Source organism: Rattus rattus, chromosome 13 (assembly GCF_011064425.1).
Source record: "Rattus rattus isolate New Zealand chromosome 13, Rrattus_CSIRO_v1, whole genome shotgun sequence".
Taxonomy (NCBI): Eukaryota; Metazoa; Chordata; class Mammalia; order Rodentia; family Muridae; genus Rattus; species Rattus rattus.
The window spans coordinates 7,924,779-7,950,849 of record NC_046166.1 but is presented as its reverse complement, the minus strand read 5'-3'; the positions used below and the strand labels follow the sequence as shown (position 1 = coordinate 7,950,849).

The window sequence follows — 26,071 nt, the reverse complement described above, 5'->3', positions numbered from 1 at the left end:
ATATGACTATCACGGAAAAGGAAAAAATGACCACTGCCCTTAATGAACAATTCCTCCAAAGGAAAAATGTCCCCTATATGGTCAGCTACTTGAAACATCACATAAAAGCCTCATATTTCATACCCACAATCGTAAATTATTAATCTTAGGAGCTCCCTGGGATAAGACGCTTATCCTGGCAACATGGAATTTTCTAAAACATGACATGGCTATCATTATCACTACAAATGAGTGTAGTATTTTACTTTACAAACTTTAGTCTTAAAGGTACAGAGGTGGCATGGCAGTGCATGGAAGTTCATCCTGGCATTTAGGATTGCATGAAAATAAGAGTTCAAGGTTAACCTCAGCTAGTGAGTTCAAGGCTAGCCTGAGCTACATGACACTGTCTCAACCATCCAACCACCCAAGCACAACATTCCCAATTCTAAGTCTTAGTGATATAAACCAAACAGTTCCTGAATGTATTATATTTTTTTACTATTCCAAGCCCAATTTCAAATTACTGTGTAACCAAATAAGCTTTCTGAGATTATTTTTTAATATAAATGTCAGTTTCTTTTTTAAAAAAAGTATTTTTCTGTGTGTGCACACATATACAACTGCACAAATGTCATGGTGCAATATAGGGGTCAGAGGACAACTTGTGCAAGCCAGTTCTCCCTGTCTAGCATGGCATCAGGGGATGGAATTCAGGTAGCAGGATTGTGTGACACGTACGTTTCCTGGTGAGCCATCCCTTTAGCCTATCCTCACCATCATCATGGTCCTTCTCCTCCTTCATATATAGCCTGCTGGCCTGGAACTTGCTTTGTAGACCAGACTGGCCTCAAACTCAGAGATCCACCCACTCTGCCTCAGGGTGCTGAGATGAGAGGTGCGCACCATTATGTCCTGCATTTTTCATTTTCCTACAGAGGCTAGAAGGAAGTGTGCCTGTGCGTGTGTGTGTGCGTGTGTGCGTGTGTGTGTGTGGAGTAGTAGTAGTAGTAGTAGTCGTCGTCGTCAGTCAGGAGAAGTAGGATGAAAATCTTTGTGACACTCCTCCAGTTTGGCTCCACTAAGCATAGCCGCCCAAATAAAATGAATTATCCTATTTTTGTACCATGTAAAAATAGCAGAATTCGTTGGAAATGGACATGAAAAATGTTACCATGAGAATGATATACAATCTAAGGACAGAGCCTTGGGAGTAAGAAAAAGAAAGAGGGAGGACTGAGAAGAGCAGAGAGTGAAGAGTGAGGCTGAGGGACCTGGGCCTGGACACTGAGAGGGCCTGAGAGAAACACAGAGAGACAGGTAGGGAGGCATCATTTAATTAAAACTTCCAACATCTTTTTTCTACTGTAGATTTTTCAAAGTTCTGGGTATGTAGAGCTGACATGCATTTTTTAGAGAGCAACATGTATACAGATTTGTACATTAAGCCAGGCCATAATAGTCCTTGCTCATGTAGAGAAGACAGTACACACTTCACTACATAAACATTACTGGAATTAGATTGAACACACACACACACACACACACACACACACACACACACACACACACACACACACACACACACACACCCCTCTTTAAATCAAGACTCGACCCCACTGGTATATAGTAAATCAAGTCCAAAGCACTATAACCTCCTCTTAAAAACAGAAGCAAGTGCTAATGTGGATGGAACCAGAAAGTCCTCCTTTGTGAGGCCCTCTGCCATATGGCCCCAGCAGCATTTTCAATTCAGGGAAGAGGCAGATGCAAAAGCCTCCTGGGCTGCCCACTGCTGAGACCCACAATTTATCTCTGACCATCTAGTTTCCATGTGATTTCAGAAGCATCAATGCTAATCACATTGGAAGCCTTTATATAAACGTTCAGGCTGAGAAAGGCAAGCAGGGGAAAAGGTCAGAGGTATTTAACATAACTAAGCAGGCCTGGAAGAACATAACAATAAATAAAGAAGGAAGGCTTAGTCAATTTATTGACGTCAGCCTCCCCTCATACTTTTACCATTTTTCATATTCACTCAAGTAGCTAGGCACATCTCACTTGAGACTGAGACATCGTCTCCTCACCCCCTCTCCTGAACTGCAGATGTCGGAATTGTAAATAAAAGCCAGCAAGGAAGGAAGGGGGGGGAGGGAGGGAAAATAATACAGAATTGGTTTAACAAATGGCTTATTGTACTTAATCTTCTAGAAGTGTAGGGAAAGGGAACTTTGCCTTGCCTTTCATTTCTTCAGCATTCTCTGAGTACTCTGCGACATGAAAAGCACCAGGCCTGAGAAGACAGTGCTCAAGTCCCGTTTCTATAGGTGAGTTACATGCTCTCCAAAACCTCATTCCTATGCAAACTTCCCTGCCTAGAAACTTCCACAGACGGAAGGACAGTGGGCCACAACAGCCACATCAGTGGTTAGGAACTCATTCCTGTCATTTGTTAGGTCAGGGTCATTTAAACGCATCAGCTCACAAGCAGAGGGAGGAACATGGTGCTCAAGAGTATGATCCAATCAGCCTGTCAGGCCCCTGTAACCCTAGTGTGCTTACCACACAGTGAGGAATACAGTGGCTGCTCACTGTCTGTCTAGGCTACACAGACTAAACACCACCCTGTAAGCTCAACTGTTGTCAGAATTTGGAAACACTCCCCATAATGGACACCAGTAGAACTAGAGTACATGACATAGCAAGGGTACCACCCTGTTTGCTGACCATGGGATTTTAAAGGAAATCCTCTTACAATGGTACATGTTTTTGATTGCTAATGCTTCCTTTAGAGTTGATAGAACAGTTACTCTCATTCATGCCTTAGTGTTCGAGAGCCCTTAATATAACAAGAATTAGGGTGGCCTGAGAGTATTCTCGTATTTAAATAATTTCATATTTTCATTTGCTTTAAAAACCTGGTAAGTGAAGCTGGGCAGTGGTGGGACACGTCTTTAGCCCCAAAACTCCGAGCCTGTCTATAGAGCTACAGAAAGTCCTAGGACAGCCAGAGCTACATAGAGAAACCCTGTCTCAAAAATAAACAGATAAATGAAAACAAAAGACCAAAACCTCCAAAATCCTATAAATGTATTGAAATGTCTTAATTTTTTTAATTAAAAAATTGTATCACTTACTAATCAGCTGAATTCTAGAATTTTTCTCATCTCCAGAGCGAGAGAAGAATTTTGTAATTATAAAATACTTAACACAAGGCCTTTGGAATTAACATTATGACACTGTATAGAATTATGAGTATACTTCTCCACTGACACATAGAGCTTTTAGTCTCTAAATAAAAGGACTCAAGAAGCCTTAAATAATATTTGATTCGAGGACTGGGAATAGATGATATGAACCTAGAACGTTTTATGATTCTAAAGGTAAATAAAATGTGCAAAAAGATAGGGGAATTTTGTCAAAAGTATGAGCTTGTTTCTTAATAGGTTCCATGATCAAAAAATTATAAATAACAAAATGAATAACTGCTATTTAAAAAAATAGGAGTTAAGAAACAGATATTCCTTACAATGAATGCTAGTTAACAACAAAAAATAAAACAGAAAAATGACAACTAGCAAACACTGACAGAATAAATGCATAAAAGATTGACCAACAGATGCTAACGTTAGTATGGAAAAATAAGAGGTCATTTGCAGTGTTTTACTTTTACTAATAAACACAGAAGGTAGTTGGTTTTTTTTGTTTGTTTGTTTTTGTTTGTTTGTTTTTTTACAGTGGGAGAACCCAGGAGACCTTTGCCAGCTGAACCAACCCTAAAATGAACTCTACGCCCATTAATGTGAAGGGCTGAGAAGGACACAAGATCAGTTTTCTGCCCAAAGCCTTGGCTCTAGCACCAGGGAGACTGAGGAAGGACAATCACTGAGAATTTGAGGTCAGCATGATCTACAGTGAGACCTTATCTCAGAAAATAAAAACAAAAGAAAAGCATGACTTCATTCTAATTGTAAAATAACATTAGCAAGCAGATGGAAAACATTTTATAAGATAACTAATGACCTCTTCAAAGAGGCCAGAGAACAAAAGGAAGGAAAGATTCTAAGAAACAGACTGGAGGAGTCTAAGCAGACACATGTGATGTAAGAAGCTATGAGGTAGACTAGAAAAGGGGGAGAACAGAAGAACTTTTCCAGAGGTCATGAGTTCAATTCCCAGCAACCACAGGCTCACAACCATCATGCCCTCTTCTGGTGCTGTGTACTTATATATAAATAAATAAATCTTAAAAAAAAAAAAAAAAAAAAAAAAAAAAAGAATTCATAAGGCTGCAACACAGGCCAGCTAATTGTGTTAAGCCAGTTTTAACTGCCCAGTTGTGATTATTTTTACTATGATACAAAAGATGTCAAAGTGAAACTAAATGAATTATACACAAGAACTCTTGGGTTCTATTTCTGCAACATTTCTTAAAGTCTACAGGTAAGTTTTTGGAGAAACTACACTATTATGAAAGGTAAGTTACAGTAAGTGGCTCCACTGGAGCATTTTACTTGATGATAAAACTGTTTGAGATGTTTTCTCTGCTTATGGTATGGCTGTGCCTACAGTAACACACCCTCAGAACCGAAGCATGGGTGGGTCTTACAGAGCATTACACTCAGCCTCCAAAGGAGGAGAAACAGAGAAGAGTTTTCGGAAGGCCTGTCTTTTACTAGGGATTATCCATACTCTATTCCACTTCCATAGATACACTCAGACAAAGCAAGAGAAACTGAGAGCTGAAGAATCAGGAGTGCAAATAAAAGGGGAAACATGGCATTTATTTGCCAATAAAATTTCTTATAATGCTTTCATTGGGGCAGATGACAGAATGCTCATTTGGAAAGTACCCGAAGTCTAAAACTTTACTGAGAGTTTCATAATGTGTTAATCTGACAAATAATTTGAATATTCCTTTGTCTTCTTCACAAATTATAGATAAATTAATGTCTATTAAAAAATAGTCACCTCCTGCTGGGCCAGCTCCAGTGGAGCCTGTCTGACATGAAGCAATTGTGGTCAGCAGGCCAGAGATACGTGTTCCTCAGAACGTGGTCTCCTGGAGACACTTGGCCACTTCCTGCTCGACTTTCTGCCTAGCTGATTCGAATGGGTATGATCAGGAGTTACATACTGGCTCTTTTGTTTCTTTTTCTACTAACAGGAACATTGAGACCTGATTTGGTCTTTATGGATCGTGCTCCTTTTGAAAGCACTAGCAAAAATTAAGTAGAATCAGAATGAAACTCTAGGAGATGTGATCAATAACTTACAACAGGAAGAATCAACTGTGGAAAATCCAGACCTCCTAGATAGTGAAAGAATTAAGGCGCTAGCTATTAGAGCGGAAAGTCCTATCAATTATAAAAATCCAAACATTTAGGAATTCCTATCAGGTAGTTACATGGAAGAAAACATCATTTAATTAGAGGAAGGTGGTGGGCCCCTCCTTCAGGTAGAAACAGCATGAGTAGATACAGGACTACTGCGGAGCCATTGCCCTACACAGGGACATATGATGAAGAAGGTGATAGATGGGTTAATATTGATGGGAAGAGAGTACTATATTATTCTTTAAATTTTATAGAACGCTTGGCCAGATCACGTCCCCGTGCTTGCCTATTATCAAAAGGAATTACCCTATCTTTAAAAAGACAATTACATAAATTTTGGCTAAGAGAGAGAAAAAGACTAAAGATTCCTTACAGCCGGCGGTCCTGCTGTTATCCGAGAGATGATATTTAGAGATTGAGGTAAATGAGGTTTATGACCACCGTCTGGCACCAGTCTGATTCTCAGGAAAATTTATTTCCTGTCTTGCTTTCTGTTCTGAACTTCATGTAAATTGTTAAACTTTTTCTTGGTTATTATTTGAGTGTACCCTGTCAAAGGGCCAAAAAATTGGCTCCTGTTCAAGCATTGTATCTAACTACAAAGCAGATTTCAGTAAAATCGCAGCAGATTCAAGCCACCCTGAGTGTGTTGTGTCTGCCTGTCATTGGGCCGAACCTGTGCCTTCCTGAGTACCAGAGCCCTGCTTCTCCCGAGGTGTCCTCCGTCTGAGTGGTCCGTGGCAACCTCCCACTTTTCATCACATACACAACACAGAGAATACACACACATACGCACACATTTCCTTCAAGATTTTATATTCTTTTTGTTGAGATAGAGTTTTACTGGGTAGCCCTGGCTAGCCTGGAACTCAATAAATATACCAGGCTGGCCTTGAACTGACAGCAATCCACTCGCCTCTGACCTCTTTGAAGTGCTGGGATTAAAGGCATGAGTCACCCTGCTCAGTGACTTTATATACTTACATAAGATCTTTACAGAAATGAAGGATTTTATTCCCATTTTAACGATCGTTTCACATAGGATTATAATATGCAACAGGCCTACGAATAATCGAGTGGAGCTGCAGCAGACGGAACGCGAGCGCTCAGAAGAGGACGGTCTAAGCAGAGACACAGACACTGGACACTGAGATGAAGCCTGGTTTGATTTACTGACTCCAGGATTCCAACCAAGGTCTTCACCTTGTGAACTTTAATTATCATGGCAAAAAGAATGGTCAAAACATAACCTGAATTAAATGCTTATTAACCCTACGATAAATCATTCAAAAACATCCGTTCCTTCCACCCTTCATGAGGTATCTCTGAAAACATACCGATTGAAGTTAATGTCTGGGTAACTAGAATACTCCGATTTCATCTTGGCATTCCGTCGGGGGAATGTGCAGAAGAAAGCATTAGCCAGAAGACTGGCGATCTGTTCCTGTGACATCGTGACAGAATGATTCATCTTCTGTTTCAGAAGTGGTATTGGCTGATGGAGGAAAACAAAAATACAGATGAGAAAAGCACTAATTAGTTTAGCAATTGTGAAGGCAGAGGTAGCAAATCACATTCTCTAAATTAAGGCAGGAATAATTTCAAGCCGCTCTCAAGCCCTTAAATCAGCAATACTGTGAAAGTCAAGGGCTGATTATCAGAGATGTTGGGAAAACGTACTCATCTGACAAGGTACAGACTTCTAATCAATAATGACACTGAAGAGAACACAAAACATTACTTACCAGTGAAAACCAAGGCTGCCTCAATAAATAAATATTTTAACAAATTACCATTGTAAACATGATTTTAAAAGATGGAATAAGATGCAACCCTGAGTTTAACTATTATTGCATATGTTATGTTCTGACATTAAAAATGTTGCAATGAGGTACTTTCTCTTAGTCCTAGATAAAATAATTAATGATTGAATGAATAAGTCAATTCCCTCCTATTTTAAATCAAACTGCCTATTACTAATTTCTTCATGAGAACCAAATACTAAAGCATTTAACAGAACATGTGAAGTCTGCCACATAAAGCTAACTATATGAAATTTGTAAGAATGGAGGAATTTTCTACATAGTACAACACCTCAAGTCAAGGACATTTTTCTTCAGTGTTTAGTCTAAAATGTTTTCTTGCACCAATCCCAACATCATGAGCCGTAAGCACAATACACAGGACCTGAGCATTGTTTCTGTGTGCTTTGTTCTAATTTAAACCTTAAACTGTGGTTTCAAACACACGCTGGTAAGATGAAAGCCCATTATGTACCAGTGCCCCTGAGTTTCGAGGTTTAAGATAATCAGTCCCCTTAGAGTTTCCGAGCTCTTCCCTTCTCCCTTTCAGCTGCACTCAGAACAAGAGTGCTGCTGTCCTCACAAGTCTCAAGGGATCCAGCTTGGTCACACCAAAGGCACCACCTCCCGAGTGCAGTTAACACCGTAGAACTTTCCAAATAACAGGGGACATGCACTGGTGCAAGACCAACAGCTTGATGGTAAGAAGAAAAAGTTAAATCCATAATTCAACTGTTTCTTCTAAAAAAAAAAATTCAAGGGAAAGCAAACAAGAGAAAAGAGAAGGCAGAGGAATCAGAAAGCTTACACTGATCTCTAGCTTCTCTTCAAATCATTTATTTACGAGCCAGCTCTGAGATCAGGCAAGACAACAGAGTATGAATGGCTTAAAACACTCTTGATTAATTCTACCTTTTGGTTTGGTTTGTTTTTTGGGAGATGGTTCCACCTTTTAACTGTAATTTACCAAGTTATCAATAAAAAATATTTCAATAATTAATAAATATTTTAGTTTTAATTGAGTCAGCACACAAATATTTATCCCCTGTCAAATAGTTTTTTAAGGGGATTTAGCTCAGTGGTAGAGCGCTTGCCTAGCAAGCGTAAAGGCCCAGGGTTCGGTCCCCAGCTCCAAAAAAAAGAAAAAAGAAAAAAAAAAAAAAAAAAGAAAAAAGCAACAAGTAATTTTTTGTCTCTGGGTGAGAAGAGCTGCATAGATGCTCACGCTTTAGTGAAACGAGAGAGTAGAAACCTTACTGGCAACCCAGCTAGAAAAAGTAAGAGGGTAAATGCTATAAACAAGATATTTCAAAAGGTCCAAAATCCGATTCTTCCTTTGATTTTCTTTTTAAGAATCTAAGGTTCATCTTTAGATTTGGCCTACAGTGTTAGCGTAGCAAATCATTAAATGAAAGCCTACACTATTCAGCTTGTCAGAAACATATTTCTGCTTCAAACTGGAATGTTCGCTTTTCCCGAGAGAATGACTTTTCTGTAAAGAACAGAATGTAAGATTAAAACTTTCTCCCCGTCATCAATAGAGTAATGAAATAATGATGGTGATCTACGCCAGGGTGAAAAGTTACACAGACATAACTTGATGTGACTCAAAGCAAGGGAAGTCCGGGAAAAGGATGAAGAGGGAACATTAGCAAATAGCTTCCAAGACAAATAACAAGAACTGTTTTAAAATAATTTCTCTATTTAATAACAGTAACCTTTATGTCAGACCCAGTGCACTGCTGAGGTGAAACCCAAGTTAGGTCGCCTTGGAAACATCAGTCAAACGCTAATGCTAATAAGCATGCATAGTGAAGATCGTTCTATCACTGGGTCTTGACTGAAGAGAACATGGCCCAAGCAAGAGGCATTTGGACAAGTTTAGGATATCTGTGGCTATCCCCAAGGTATATGCTTAGAGCTTCAGGTGTGCAATGAGTGCTACCATCCTATACACCCAGAAATGGCTCAGTCTAAAATATCCACAGGGCCCCTGTGGAACAAGTGTTAGCAGAATCCTGGCTAGCAATAAAGTAGAGGGAGCTAGCCCTAGAAACAGAAGAGAAAGACAAGTCCAGTGTGGTGAAAAAACACATGAAGAAAACTATGAAAAACAAAACCACAACCCTCTAGAGTTTAAAATGTGTTCACAGGCTCCTTACTACTCCTTTATGAAGTGGAGTCTCCAATGGCATTACACATCCATGCACACACCCATGCATGCATGCATGCGCGCGCGCGCGCGCACACACACACATACACACACACGCATGCACACACCCATGTACAAACACACACCCATGAGCAGATGGGCAGCACTAAATACCAATGGGTCATAAAAAAAGGATGGAATGAGTATATATGATGTTGGGAAGGTAAGGGGGAGGGCATCTGAAAGGAGGCCCTGAGGGGAGCCAAAGAGTATGACCAAAATATATTGTTTACACATACGAAATTCTCAAAAAATAATAAAGATTACATTAAAAAAAAACTGGAGAAGTCTAATTTCTTTCCCCTTGGGTATAGTTTAGACTAAGTGACTAGCTTCCAATAAGCAGAAAACTAGCAGAGGTGACACAGAATAAGACCTGGCCCTGAAACGCACCAGAGCTTCCCTATGCTCTGAGGAAGTGCATTGAGGAAGTCAGCTACCGAGCCTTAGAGAACCCTATCCAGCACACGCTTTAGAAGGCCACAGTCCTCACTGACATCCTGCTGCAACCACAGGAGACTAAAAGCCATGCTTACTCAGCAAGTTGGTTTCAATTCATGACCAACAGAAACTAAGAAACATGTCTACTATTTTAAGTTACTAAGCTTTGAGGTTATCTGTTAGGGAGCAATGTATAACGAATGCATTCCAAACACAATGATATAATATAGTATTTTGTCTTTTCTCTCTTTCCTTTCTTTTTTCTCTCTCTTTCTTCTCCCTCCTTTCTTTTTGGTTTTTGTTGTTGTTATTTGTTTGTTTTAAGACAGTTTCTCTGTGTAGCCTTGGCTGCCCTGGAACTCGATCTGTAGACTAGACTGGCCTTGAACTCATAGCAATCTGCCTGCCCCTGCCTTTCAAGTGCCTGGCTCTTTAAGTTTGCAAAGTTAAGAGGTACCACGACGTCAACTGTTACCGCAATGTATCATTTCAGAGGAAGGTGAAGGATGTAGGTAGTATTAAATAATCTTGAAAAAAAAATATACCAAACCACTAGTTTGTTTTAAAATAATGATTTCTAAAAGACGTTGTCTAACCAAACGGAGGAAACGGAGTCTGAGTAAACGAACTGCAGCAGCGGAAAAGGACACTGGAAATTGAGTGCTGCATCTTTCCTGCTCTCTGGCAGTGTCCTCTCTAGCCTCTGACTTTTCCAGGGCACAAAGCTGTCACATCTTTAGCAGAACCCCCTTTCCCACCTCTGCCATGTGAGTCCAAGGAAAACACAGAGGAAGTTACATTTACTAACCTGGGTGCAAATATTTGGCAGACAGAGTGCAATTTTCACCATGTCGGGTAAAATGGACTGATACAAATGTTGGGCTTCTGCTTCTTCAAGTACCTGAAAAACAATAAAATATACCGTGTGAATTAATAGTAGTGAATAGTAACTAATGGACATACATTTGTGCTAACTTTGAATTCCCACTGTAAGGTACAGTGTCATTACCAACAAATACATGTAGAAACACACCAGCAGGTCCACCACGAACTTACAAATTCATATCGTTTACCAAAATGTCTTGCAAAAGAAAAGTATCCCAAAATCAAGTCTCTCTCATATAACAACATTCACCAATAAATCTACTATTTGTAAAACTAGCAAGTTAGCTTAACAGGGAAAGGCACCTGCCACCAGCCTAATGACCTGAGTTCAATTCCCAGGCCCTATATAGTAGAAGGAGAGAACCAATTACTATAAAATGTCCTCTAAGTTCCATATGCACACATATATGTACACTCGAACGTACATGCGCACACACAAACACAAATAAATAAATAAATGTGATTTTTTTAATGTAATACTTGTGAATAAAAACCAGCACTCTCTACTTTGGTTATGTCAGAGGACCCATTTAATTTCAACATAAAAGCACCATAATTACTCTCAAGCATACTATCTGTGCCCAAACTAAACCACTGGTCACAAGTGACCGTCTTTAGGACCCTAGACTCCTCCCTTGTTAGGTACATTTCCTGTGTCACACCGGAAAGCACACCGAGCTGACACTCATGGTCCATGCTCACCTATGTCTCAACTCTACAGCAAGGTGATTATTAATTCTGAGGGAACAACAAGCAGCAATAACTATAAGGACTGTTTGTCCACAACCACTATAAAAAAACAGGACTGATGAAGCTGAAATAAGTTTGGTGACTATGGCAGGACAATGAGGAGGCAGTAATAAGCCTTCTACTTGTGGTGATGGGGAATCTGAACAAAAGCCAAGACCTTAAAGTCCTTACAGAAGAGAAAGTCTGTACACTAAAAGGGCTAGATATGGTAGCTGACCTTAAGGGCTAGATAAGGGTAACTCCAGCCCTCTAGAGGTTGAGGCAGAAGGACCATTACAAGTTGTAGGCCAGCCTGGGCTACGGAGTAAAATTCTATCCAGATCAGAACAGGTAAGTGGCTACATCTTTATAATAAGCCTCTCTTAAGTCTGCTATAAACAAAAGCTAAAATTTAAAGGTATGCATTTAGTGTTTAAAGGTGGACATTTACTGCCTCGTAACTACAAAGTAAAGATGACTGTTTTCCTACATGTCAATGTATTTGTTACAACACTCAGACTCTCATAGTTCATAATTCCTTTATGATTTGTAAACCTTTGCATTTTGAAGAAATTAAATATTGATAGGATGTCATAAAAACAGCATGACGAAGTTCATTATCCCTTCTACGCATTTTCCCCTCAATAATAATCACATTTTATATGCACTTTACCACATTATTAGAGCCAGAATATTGAAAAAGTAACTTTTATTCACCATCTCCGAGGCTCACTGCCTCTGTCTGCTAACATAGGCCTAGTCCTGGAAGCTTCCAGCCTCTGTCCAATCTTATCCAGGCCTAGAACATTTTCTGCCTCTGAGACTTGCTGCTGAATAAGCTACCCTTTCTTGTTCTGTCTGAACTCTGGCTGGCTGGTTTAACTCAGCTATTCTGACTCAAACTCCTCTCCAAGCTGATTCAATCTGGCTTCTCTCTTGGCCTCTGACGGAATTACTCTGCTTGGCCGCATACTAACTTTAGCAATATGTTTTAATCTTCTAGCTCCTTTCCAGCTTCACCTGAATCTAGCTTGTATTCTCTGTGCAACCCATCTCCTTATCACTGTCCCAGCAAAACTGAAAACTCTGTCTTTCCTCTTTCCTCTCCCACTTATTACCATACACTCCTCCTGCTCTCTTGAGTAACTTCCCTTTTCTCTCTGTACTCATTGGAGTGGGGCATAATCCTATTCTGTCAAATCTTTCTCTGATTCATCATTTTGTCTGCCACTCAATTAGACACCACTTTCAAACATAGGTGCTTCCTTCTACAAACAAACTTCACCTTCATTGTTTGCGATTCAAAGTGTGTACTAGGGGCATGTCTCTATTCCAGCCAGAAGAATTAAAGGGCTAAGGGCTGAGTCATGCCCCAACTAGAAACAGTTTTTTTTCAGTAAATAGTACAACCATGGTGTTCACGGCGTGATCAAATATCCTGAAACAGTATATTAATAGTGTTAAAAGTGTACATGTATCATGTCATTCATCACACACAGACACCTGTAATCAAACTAAGACAGAACTGATCATTACAAAAAAGAACTTTTATTATCCATTTTCACTCACACTTATTCTCACTGACCCTAACATTAGCAACTACTAATGTATTCCCCACTTCTGCAATGTTATGTTATATAAATAGACTCATAGTCTGTGTTCCTTCAAGTTGACTTTTCATTAAAAAACCCTCTCTGATCTTCAGTAAGGTTGCTGTAGGATCACCCATTCTTGTGGATGTTACTAATTACTATTATGTGACTTAAACATACCCTCAAGGATTATTTTGTTTTCCAGGTTTTGATGCTATAAACTGCTATGGTTTGACTGCATCCTCCAAGAGTTTATGTGTTGGGAGACTGATCCCCAGCGTGGCACTGGTGGATGGTCATATGCAACCATTAGGTGACTGATCCTATTAAATGGTCACCGTGAGTACTGTTCTTGTGAGGCATTAGTTCTCCTGGGTCCTAACTAGTTCACAGAAGAGGGTTGTAATATAAAAACCTTCTCTGTCTCTCTGGCTTCTTGTTTCACCATGTCCACCTCATATTGCCATGTTCATGACAGAGCCTAAGAGGCCCTTGAACCTCCAGAACTGGGGTAAAAAAAAAATGTTTCTTTTCTTTGTAAAGAAACATTTCTTTGTATCACTCATTTCTAATTTTATCTGTTTCCTTTCTCCTTCTTATGGGCTACTTTAGAACAGTAGAGAATTTCATTTGTGTACCAAAAACAAAAAAAATTCTGATTGCAAATAGAAAAATTAAAATAACTATACACAGAATGCCCAAAAGCATACTGCTTAGTTTCTATATTAATTTTTTATTACTTTGCCTTCTCCATTTGTAATTCTCCAAGAATTCACTTAAAAATCCACTTTTTAGTTTCCCCATTACATTTCTGTTTCTCTATAAAATAAAAGTAATTCCTACAGAACTACAGGATTTTCAACAATAGCAGGCATGATTAGGATGACACATTCCACAGCTCCCTGCCTAGTCTAGCATTTCACATACACTACCACTGTTAAACTTCAGGAGTTTCCTCTCCTCTCTCTGTGATGCTTTCTCCCACTTGTTTAATGGGTCCTTCCTCCATGACTCTGTAGTTGAACACACACACATCTGTAAGAGCAGTTATTATAGTTTATAATTATTTTATCTCCCCCTGCCTCAAATGTACAAAGCACTGAACAGAGAAGGACTGTACTGTACACATACCAAATCGGCACTACCAAGCATAGTATATAATATTATTCATCATGTGCTGAGGAAGAGTTGACTGACAAGGAAAAGCTGCAGATGTCGCTTAGTGACTGAGTCCTTGCTCAGCATGTACAAGGTCACTGATTTGTTCCCCAGGACCAGTCTACACAGTAAATAAAGTTAGTGGAGCTGGGGAATTAGTAGAGCCCAGCGAGTAAAGTACACCTGTACTCAGGAAGAACTGAGTTGGATGCCCAGAAACCATATTTAAAAAACAAAGAGCAGCAAAAGCAGTGCAGGAGAGGCAGAGATATGGTGAAGTGACCGCTGGATCCCTGGGGTTCACTAGCCAGTCGGACAAGCCTAGCTAGCAAGTCCCAGGGCCCTGTGAGAAACCCCATCTCAACAAAACAGAACCAAGCAACAGAACAAAGCAAGCAAGGTGGACTGCTCCTGAGGAATGGACCCTGAGTGCAGCCCCTGGCCCCATGTACATAATGCACATACAGGTGTACATACACATACAGGTGTACATACAGCCTCTGGCCCCATGTACGTAATGCACATACAGGTGTACATACAGCCTCTGGCCCCATGTACATCCATGCACATACAGGTGTACATACACAGAGATCCACAACCAAGCAGAAGCCCACATACACTTGGTAGTCACGAAAGCACAGTTTGCCCTAAAAGAGCCCTGCAAGATAGAAAATATAAGAACACTCAAGAGGAAGTAATATTCAAAGGTAAATCAGTTGTTTCATACTAAAAAACGAGTGGCAGACATTAAGATTGGGTGTCAGGGGGTTTCTTCCAGATCACAATGAAGAGTATTTTAGAGAATGGAATGCTAACTTAGAAACTTGAAAACTAGCTATAGAGCCAGATGCACATATATTCTCTAATACAGAAAACCCCTAAATCCTTCCTTTCTTTATCTGTAACATGGACAATCCACGGCTCTGCTCAATTCCCAGTTATGAAGGTTCTAATATAATAGAGTTTGATGGATACCACAGCTCCACGGCTCCGTGCACAAATTCAAAGTATATTAGGTAGTGAACCAGTAATGCATACTTATTCTGAAGCCTCTTTCTCTTAAAAGCAAAAACAATATCTCCACATGAGTAAACCTGAGTCCTACTGACTGATCCAGCAGGACCACTGGTATTCATGTCGCTCTCTCTCTCTCTCTCTCTCTCTCTCTCTCTCTCTCTCTCTCTCCCTCCCTCCCTCCCTCCCTCCCTCCCTCTCCCTCTCTCCTTCCCTCCCTCCTTCCCTCCCTCTCTCCCTCCCTTCCTCAACTACTAAGCTCCTCTGACTCGGGCCCTCATCCACTCCTAACAGGAACGCTACATGATGTAACTATGTCCCGCTGTTCAATTCCCTTTGGTTTCTGCCCAAGTACACCCTGATGTGTCCCTTCTGCCCGAAAGCTTTCAATGGTTTTCATCATCTTTTCAATACAGTACAAACTCTGTAATTTAAGATATTTATGCATCTAAATAATATTAAATATCAATATTAGATAATTATACTTTTGATGCCTACCTAAATATTAAAATATTTAGTCTACCTTGACCTTGATGCTTATCTGGTCTTATTTAGCATATCATAAAAGCTGATATCCACTTTCCTATGCATTTTACATACTTAGCAGCTCAAGTATTCAGTCTTCCACATCATCTACTTATACTTCCATGACTGTATTGTCTTTCCTTAATTCCTGAACAATTTTCTTGCTATCTTGTTCAAATAATAATTGTTTCAAAGTCCATCCATTTTTCCTTTCTAGTTCTCTCACACAATTTTTCTGTGATTAAAAAAAAAAAATAGAGAGAGCCTTAAAATTTTGTGCTGCGTGCTATTATTTATGGGCTCCCTTCCTATCGCTTACTAGAAGTTCCTTTAAGACAAAATGAATGGCTGATTCACCATTTCCGGAACAGTGAGGCTCTTGTGTAACAGTGCTAATAAGAATACTTTAACAGCCATCTGTCTCTCTCAGATTATTTGACAAAGCTCATTCTCCTTTTTGTTGCTGTCCAGTCTCTACGCCTAGAAAAATTACTGCAGTGGACTCTTAAAAGGTGGCTGAACCGTTTAGGGGCTCAGTCTTCTATAATGTATCTTAAGCCTACTGAAAATTTCACTAGCATATTTATTACAAGTCTCTTCAGGAGACAAGTTCCTATTCAAAAATAAAAAGTAAGTCAAAATTACTAAGATCTTTCACGTTAACTTATTCTTTAGGCATGTTTCCAAGTACAGAAAAATTAAACATTAGAGGAAAAAGAAAAATTATATCACTAAATTATGTAAGAGTAAAAAAATCAGCTAGAGAAGGTGAATGTTTCTAACATTTATCTGTGTACAATTCAGGCTGACACTTTGAGAGGAATGTGACAGCTTACAAGAAAACAAACTTACTCACTCTCCTTAATTTCTGAAGGCTCATGAAAGGCTGACAGGCCAGCCACAGGGTGATCTCTCATGTGTATCACCCATCACAATTATGGCTTCAATAACAACATTCTCTAAATTTTAATACAGTACAACTGGTTTTCAGGAGATAAACTGGTTTTCAGGAAATATCCAGTCTAATATTTTCATATTTAAGAAGGTAAACTTCACAGATTAGCAGCTAACTAATCTGTGGCTCCAAATAAGACGGTTTAAACTTCATTCATAGCATCCAAAGGGCTATCAAATAAATGCAAAGGCAGGGAGTGAATGCTGTGAAGGCCGAGTGACCTCAGGGGTCTGCAGGAGAGACATAGCAAACGCTGTCTACAGAGCTAGCCCAACTCTCTGATTCCTCTTTTCCCTAGTTAATGAGCTACACATGGTTTCCCTAGTATCATGACCCAAATCTGGAAAATACTGATCAAAAACAGAGCTCATTAAAGCATCTGAAATTATACACACTAAAGGAAAAAAAAGAGATTCTGAGTTTTAAAATATTCGTCTTTTAGCAGACATAATCTCCATTTGTCCTTAGATTGATCTGACAGGTCTCTGCTCAGGTGCTATTCTTTCTTTCTAGCTGGGGATAAGGGATGGGGAGGGCGTGGTGGGCAATGAAGCATCTGTTTCTAATCTGAACTCTTCATCTTTGTTAGCACCGTTACTCTCACTATTATCATCTGACTTACTGTGCAGCTTAGAGCAGTGATTTACCAGACACTGTGAGTGTTAAAAACACTAAAACCTAAACAAAGACAGAAGCTTCTGCCGACATGTTTTATGTCAACTTGATACAGGCTAGAAAGAAAGGAACTTCAACTGAGAAAATGTCCCCAAGATACCTGGCTCCAGAGCATTTTCTTAATCAGTGTTTTATGGGGGAGGGCCCAGACCATTGTGGGTGGTGCCATCCCTGGGCTGGTGATCCTGGGTTCTATAAGAAAGCAGGCTGGGGGTTGGGGATTTAGCTCAGTGGTAGGCGCTTGCCTAGGAAGCGCGCAAGGCCCTGGGTTGGGTCCCCAGCTCAAAAAAACAGAACCAAAAAAAAAAAAAAAAAAAAAAAAAAAAAAGCAGGCTGGGCAAGCCATGAGGGGCAAGCCAGAAAGCAGCAGCCTCCATTGCCTCTGCACCAGCTCCTGCCTCCAGGTTCCTGCCTTGCTTTAGTTCCTGTTCCAACTTCCTATGATGATGAACAGTGATGTGGAATTGTAAGCTAAATAAACCCTTTCTTCCCCAAGTTGCTTTGATAGTGGTTTTTCTTCATGGCAATAGGAACTCTAAGACAGGATTATATAAAGCGAAGAGAAGGACCTCTGGGGAAAGCAAGAGATCTTGTCAACCCTATTAGCAAGACAGTAATAACTACAAAAAATCAGCTGCACAACTAGATGTAACTCATATACCAGCCTCCCCAAAGGGGTTTCGAAAAACACACCCCATCAAAACTATGTACTGAATTCAAAAAAGAAAAGGGGAGTGGCAAAAGCGTTAAAAGCCCAACTTAACACACAGTATAGAAACACAGATGGCGTCACGTAAAGCATGGTCTGGACACTGCCAAGAAACTAGGGCCAAGTTCATACTCAGACGGCCGTGTTGCTCTGGGACATCAAAACAGGCAGCTCTTCCGTAGATTTCATCAGAAGGCAGCTTTTTCCTTCTGGGCTCAAGGAGTCTCTTAATTGTGTGAGTACTACTAGAGGAAATGGAACGCAGACCGAATGTGAGGGACATCTTTCCTAGAGTCAAGTTGGTTTGTGGGTGGATTATATCTCCAAGATTGCTAACTGCCGAGGTTTTGTCCACCGTCCCTAAAAATCTTTGCAAACACAAAAAAGGAGTCAGCCTTCAGGCCATGCTCACCAATTCCTTTTTTTAAGAAAGGGCAGGTTTAGCTCTAACAGTCCCAGTGTCCTCTACATGCATGTCAGTCAGGGTGCCTTCAGGGCCTACAAAACAGGCAGTGGTTTCTACTACGTAGTGGAGAACACTTTGGGTCTGTACTAACTTTATCCTGGCAATTTCAACCATGTGCTTTTTGTAACGCATGCAGTTATCCACCTACAACTTATGTAACTGCTCTTTTGCTTCCAAAGAGTCTTCATCAAATGATTCAAATGGCATCTTCTGGATGGAAAGTCAGACAGTTGAGCTTGATCCTCAAAGCCATAATGGTGTGTGTTTCTTGCCCTTGGAGTCTACTCAGAGAGCCAGTTCTGTACAGCTATTTCTTGCCAGACGATACATCCTATTTTGGAGGAAGCTCATTAAACCCAGGAAGTAAATAAACAGTCCAATAACTTCAGTAAGTTCTTGAAACTGACCAGCCTGACTAAGGCTCCTCTCTCCCTAAACTTACATAAACAGAGGGGACTGCTGAGAAGAGTGTTCTCTCAGATCAGCCCCAGCTGCCGAGAGTGGACAGACCACCTGAGCTGCCTAGAAGAAACACTCACCAACCTGTTCAGTTACCTAGAAGTTGTGCAGTTTGCTCCGGATTTCCAACTTTTGTGAACGGTCACCCAAGCTAAGGAGGACTTTTGGTGGTGTTTCTGCTTTTTAGTCACTTCTGTTCCTGTTAGTAACCCCAATAAACCCACTGTTCACCAAACTGTACTTTGATCTACTTTACTTTTGGGTCCCTATCTGGAGTGAATAGATGCTTATAAAAAGTCTCACCAAAAATAGTGTCAGACCACACTCAAGTTGCTGGACAAAGTGAAAGGGCCAGAGTTGGGGCCAATCTGGGGCCAGTGGGAAAATTTCCACCACAAACCTCTGAGCACAAGGACCCCTACCTTCCAGGAAGAAAAAAGCTAGTTTAGTTCCAAGTCAAACTGTCATGCAAACCTACCTGTGGCTTTCAACAGACACCCTCCACCCCCTTGGGAAAGTCCTGAACAGTACACTGAGTTGATCTCAAAGTTGTTTCCCTTCACCAAATGCACATACTGCCCTGCCCAGTTACCACTGTTTGAATTCTGCCCCAACTGTTTGCAAGGTTTGTAACTCCCTGTTATGAGTCTGCTCAGGAGATGGTCCTGAAGTGGGAGAACCCCAACACGTCAGAATGATTAAACTCCTCTTGCTTTTGCATTGATCACCACCTCTGTGAATCTCATTCAAGAGGTCCCAGAAGAGGTTCAATTCGAGCCTCACAAAAGCACTCAGCATGCAACAAGACTTAGACCAGCCTCCACTCAGACCAATAAACTCATTTGCCGAGACAAAGGGAGGCAGGAGAAACGAGGGGAGAAAGATTTGCTTTCAGACCCCACTAAAGGCCCAATCACAGCTGCTCCCTAAACACATCTGCTTCTAATGAGTTTTTCATTGGAATTAATTTCTTGCTTTAGGAAATAAGCCATCAAGGACTTAAAATTCTTAAAGTGCAAGACTTGTATGGATAGGACAAATTTTACCATATGTATTCTAATTTCAAATAATTAACAATCAATCTGGGAATATTCTTAGAAAAAATACCTCCATTCCAGTTCTTGAGACAAAAAAGGTCTTTAATCAAAAAGTCACACTATTTCTAAGACTCAATCATTACACATGAAGACCTTTGCAGCTTCATAAAATACAAAGGTCTTCTCTACATAGCATTTACTGAATAACCACTATTTTTCATGCTAACAATAAACTGCATAGTTGGTACTTTTAAACGTTTTTGCACTCTACAAAATACTTTGAAAATACTTTTCAACTTTTAATGTTCAAGAGAATTCAATGACAGTTTACCAAAATTATAATGCAATGAAGAGTTGCATACAAATCAAGAACTGTACATACATATTTAAAGTGCTTCATTCTTAATAACCTAGTATTAATAAACAAAACTCAATATGAATTTATCTTTAATTAAAGCTGAAGCAAACCTAATTCTCAAAAGATTTGAGGGCGCCCCCTAGTGGCAGATTATTTAGAAGAAAAATCCATTAGCACTTAAGACAAACACTACTAAATAAAATACTTCAAATTCATTAAATTCTATTTTGAAACACGATTACCTCAAGTAATATATCATCTAGAAAAATTCAAGCTGTGGTAAAAATGCTCAATTACAGAAGTCACTGCTCATCTACTATGTCTAGGCAATCAAGGTGAGCTTTGTAAATAAACAAACAGTACAAAAACATGTATTCAACAATCGTGAGGGTCATATCTACTGACTCCCCCTCTTTTCTCTTCTAGCTGTCAATCTGAGGTCAACTGTCACCTTATACAATTATTCTGAAATGTCTTAGAAATTGTGGCTCAAAGCTCACACTTCCATTGCTGGAGTCATGAATTATAAAACACCAGTCCAGTCTGGGCGAAGCTTAGTCTCAGGAGAAATATAGATATTTTCATATAGAACATGAGAAATAAAGCAAGTGCAGGGAGGGAAGACAGAGCTTTCAGAAGAGGCTGAGAGAATAGAAGAGACACCAAATCAGAACTGAGCCTTCAGGATGAAAGGAGAGAAGCAAACAGCTTACCAGAGAACCACAATGAGTTTTAGACCCTGAGGTGAGGGATAAGAAATGATGCCATAGAGGTGCACAGAGACAACACTGAAGAGCACGGCCCAGCACACAGGGTCGGCTAAACAACGACCACAGGATCCCAACTGAGCCTAACAATATGGATGAGACAGTGCAATAAAAACAAGGCTGAGCATCAGGAACCTCAGGAAGGACAATCACAGCATCCGACAAGATGAGGAAATGAACAGCTGGCAGGAACTAGGGGCTGAGGGCAGCTAAACTGATGAACAAATTCTAACTCTATGTAGCTTCAACTCTCTAAGCCAGGCATGGTGGAGCATGCCTTTAATCCCAGCACTTGGGAGGCAGAGGTAGATAGATCTCTGTGAGTTTAAAGCCAGTCTGGTCTACACAGTGAGTTCTAGGCTAGCCAGGGATACACAATGTGACCCTGCCTCTAAAAACAAGATAAAACCACTACCTCCACCAACAAAAACCCTCTATGCTTTGGTTTTTCAGTCCTTCACTTAAAACAGAAATGCTTTAACAACATCTAGTTATGGCGTAGTTGTGAGAATTATCAGAGGAAAAGGATATACTTTATACCATACAAAGTAAAGCTCTCAAAAATAAGGAGATGTCTCCATCAGATAGCCACAGAGAATGTCCCATCAAAGAAGTATAAGGAATATCTCCCAGCAGATGCAAATCTTAGACTGAACCTGGAATGCTCTGTGATTTCTATGCAACAGGCATATACGAGAGAAAATCTCTCTGATGGGAAGACAGGAGTCAACTGCCAAGAAAGGGCTGTGTATGACAGAGCCTGAACAGATCCAAGGTTCCACTGCCAGAAGAAGGTGCCTTTTGTTTGTCCTTAGGCTGCTCTTCCCATGGCTCTGAAAATATTCCATATTTTACTACACTGGAAATGGTCCTTGCTTTAAAAAATGTCGTTTCATAGTAGTCTTCTTATAATCAAAGGAAATCAACGGCAAACTAGGCCGGAAACCACGGCATTCCACTTAAAAAGGGAATGCATAAGACTGAGTCTCAATGGGTTGCAACACACGGTATTAAATGCAAGTTAATTTAATAAGAATTAAGGCCTCACATCAAAATGGGTACATAAAATGCCAAAATCTAAAAAAAGAAAAAGTAGGCTCGATCATAATGAGAGATGTAAGTCTAGGGTGAGATTAAAGCACAGAATCTTCACCCTTCTAACAACAGAGTAGGCGTCTGGATAATGATGTCAATACCAAAGCTGTATTTAAAAGGAATGGCTACTTACTATTTAATTCAAATAAAAAAATGAAAAGATGCCAGCTAGAAGACCTGAGTATACTAATTTCGTTATTAGAATACAGAAGAAACCCTTCTGATTCGATGTCCACTTCTGAGTATCATTATATCTGACATGCTGTGTGCCAAGTGATAAATACAGGCTAGTACTTTTCAGTCACAAGATAACTAACTTCATCAATGACACGCATGGAGAGCTCCCCTAAGAATGAGCTTCTGACTTTCAAAGCCAAGTGCCACATTCCAATTGTATCGATGTATCCTATGGGAGAAGGAAGAACCATAAATACAGATCTTACACACACACTCCCAATACAGGAAATGCACATGAAGCCAGTGCAGAAGTGATGATGGAACATGACACAGTCCATGTAAACCTAAGAGTTATAATTTATCTGCTTTAATATTTTAGTGACTCTGATTAGATGCCTTTTGGCTTCTACAGTGCTCATGAATTAAATTAGCTTGTGCTGTAAAGTAATGCAGACCTTATTGATTCCAGAGACTCTGAGTCACCAAGGGAAGAAGTCCAAAAAGGCTACTTGTACTGCACTCCAAGTCAGAGGCTTGAAAGCTACAGAGGTAAAGACATCAGCTGCAGCCTTATGAGACAGCCAAGGCTGCTTTCATTTGATTAGGGATTTCCTCCAGGCTCTTCATGTCAAATAGAGCAAGGACATTTACAGTTTCTAAGTGTTCAAGTCAGACCGAGAAAACAGATTATCTATTAATAATTCTAAATCAGAAGCTACAAAGTATGTGTTCATTAGCAAAAGAACATTTCTATAGTACCAAAAAGGAAGAGGAAGAGGAAGAGGAGAAGGGGAGGAGGAATAAAAGGAAAACCCACAATACCAAAGGGCTACAATGGAGAAAGCCAGCATACTTACTGATTATTGGATACAGAAGTCTGTTTGGGTTTGAAATGGTGGTCACCATAACTACCTGCCTTAGTTTAGTTTATTTCAAACTATTTTAAAGGACACTAGCATTTGGTAAAATGTTAACAGAGAATCATCCAGGAGGCAGAGCAAGTATCTTCAATACACACAAGTTTCTAGGCATTTACCATGGCTCTGTGGTCACATGTGTCGTGACAGTTACCGTCATGAGACGACCTACCCACAATAGCATGCTCTATTGTGGAATCTAGCCCTGCGATGCCTAAGCACACTGACGCTCCAGTAACACATATGCTCTTACTACTGACTTCTAGGCTGTTTAATGATGACTGATTTATGCCAAGTTTTATCTAATCATAGCACATGGTACAGGTGTTAAAACTTAAGGCCAGTGGATGACACTCAGAGGCCCACCTGCCACCTGGCCCACTCACAGCAGGAATCACTACAGTGAGGAAGTATATGGTGGAGAGACGGGAGAGAGAGAAGCTGAATGGTGTGAGCACTGTGAAGAAAGGTGGAACTGGAGACACAAAGTGGAGAGGAACAACCTGATGTGATAGCCTGCCCCTCCACCTGAGGCCCCCCAACCTGAGGCCCCTCCACCTGAGGCCCCCTCCACCTGAGGCCCCCTCCACCTGAGGCCCCCCACCTGAGGCCCCCCACCTGAGGCCCCCCACCTGAGGCCCCTCCACCTGAGGCCCCCCCACCTGAGGCCCCCCCACCTGAGGCCCCCTCCACCTGAGGCCCCCCCCCTCCACCTGAGGCCCCTCCACCTGAGGCCCCCCCACCTGAGGCCCCCCCACCTGAGGCCCCCACCTGAGGCCCCTCCACCTGAGGCCCCTCCACCTGAGGCCCCCTCCACCTGAGGCCCCCTCCACCTGGGGGCCCCTCCACCTGGGGCCCCCTCCACCTGAGGCCCCCTCCACCTGAGGCCCCCCCACCTGAGGCCCCCTCCACCTGAGGCCCCTCCACCTGAGCCCCTCTACCTGAGGCCCCTCCACCTGAGGCCCCCTCCACCTGAGCCCCTCTACCTGAGGCCCCTCCACCTGAGGCCCCCTCCACCTGAGCCCCTCCACCTGAGGCCCCCTACCTGAGGCCCCTCCACCTGAGGCCCCTCCACCTGAGGGCCCCTCCACCTGAGGCCCCTCCACCTGAGGCCCCTCCACACGAGGCCCCTCCACCTGAGGCCCCTCTACCTGAGGCCCCCTCCACCTGAGGGCCCCTCCACCTGAGGCCCCCTCCACCTGAGCCCCTCCACCTGAGGCCCCTCCACCTGAGGCCCCCCTCCACCTGAGGGCCCCTCCACCTGAGGCCCCTCCACCTGAGGCCCCTCCACCTGAGGCCCCTCCACCTGAGGCCCCCTCCACCTGAGGCCCCTCCACCTGAGGCCCCCTCCACCTGAGGCCCCCTCTACCTGAGGCCCCCTCCACCTGAGGGCCCCTCCACCTGAGGCCCCTCCACCTGAGGCCCCTCCACCTGAGGCCCCTCCACCTGAGGCCCCTCACCTGAGGCCCCTCCACCTGAGGGCCCCTCCACCTGAGGCCCCCCCACCTGAGGCCCCCTCCACCTGAGGGCCCCTCCACCTGAGGCCCCTCCACCTGAGGCCCCTCCACCTGAGGCCCCCTCCACCTGAGGCCCCTCCACCTGAGGCCCCTCCACCTGAGGCCCCTCCACCTGAGGCCCCTCCACCTGGGGCCCCTCCACCTGAGGCCCCTCCACCTGAGGCCCCTCCACCTGAGGCCCCCTCCACCTGAGGCCCCCCTCCACCTGAGGCCCCTCCACCTGAGGGGCCCCTCCACCTGAGGGCCCCTCCACCTGAGGCCCTCCACCTGAGGCCCCTCCACCTGAGGCCCCTCCACCTGGCCCCTCCACCTGAGGCCCCCTCCACCTGAGGCCCCCTCCACCTGAGCCCCTCCACCTGAGGCCCCTCTACCTGAGGCCCCCTCCACCTGAGGAGGCCCCCTCCCCTGAGGCCCCCTCCACCTGAGGCCCCCTCCACCTGAGGCCCCTCTACCTGAGGCCATGGTGAAGCCCTGGCCCATGCTGCCACTAAAGGAGGTCTGGATCTGTGGCCATGCAGCAGCAGCAGTTGGTGTCAATGTCTGTGGCCCATGTTACTGCCAAAGGCCATGTGGACGTTCCTGGTCTGGGCTACTGCCTGGACCATGTTGATGTTCACTCACTGTGCAGAACTGGTCCCATCTACAATAGTTGGCCCTTCCCCTCACCAGCTGCAGCACTTAGGAGAGTGGGAACCACACCTCCCCTGTGCAGAGCTGAATGGGGAGAGGGGGATTGTGAGCTGACCCTGATGGCATGAGCTCAGCTGGGTTGGCCCTGCCTGCCCAGGCTGCAGCACTCAGGAGAGCTGGGCCCTGCAACCAACCTAGGCAGCCCAGTACAGCTGGCTATGGTAGCATGAGCATGGGTGAGCTTAACCCCAAGGGCATGAGAGTAGGAGAGCTGGGCCCTTACCTTGCCAGCTTCGGCATTGGGTAAGTTAGCAGGGGCAGTGCTGGAGAGCTGGCCCTGGTGGTGTGCATGTGGTAAGAGAGACGGAGGGCTGACAAACCCAGCTAGCCCCCAGGCCCAGATCTAGGGCCTTTGAGTTGGCCCCAACACCTACTCCATGTATGAACTGCTGAAGCACAAGAAGGCACGGGTCCTGCAGATCCAAAGCTATAGAATCCCCAAGACAGAGGACAGCAACAGGATATCAGAGAGGAGTCCCAGTGAGGATTCAGTATAAACATTATAGCACAAGCCAGAGGCCTCAAACCAGATCAATGACTCATTTGCAAGTAAAAGTGTGGATTGGAGTGTGTGAT

The 26,071-nt window shown here is 42.5% G+C and overlaps 1 protein-coding gene across 3 annotated transcripts in view; it reads right to left on the bottom strand.

Annotated features, from left to right (window-relative positions):
- Parg (poly(ADP-ribose) glycohydrolase) overlaps positions 1-26,071 on the bottom strand; it is a 111,371-nt gene that overhangs the window by 52,901 nt on the left and 32,399 nt on the right. For all 3 annotated transcript variants that reach the window (XM_032918644.1, XM_032918643.1, XM_032918645.1), the window contains 2 exons: positions 10,579-10,671; positions 6,653-6,810 (listed from right to left, as the gene is read on the bottom strand). In XM_032918644.1, the coding sequence (XP_032774535.1) occupies positions 6,653-6,810; positions 10,579-10,671 (251 nt within the window). The remainder of the gene's footprint in view (positions 1-6,652; positions 6,811-10,578; positions 10,672-26,071) is intronic.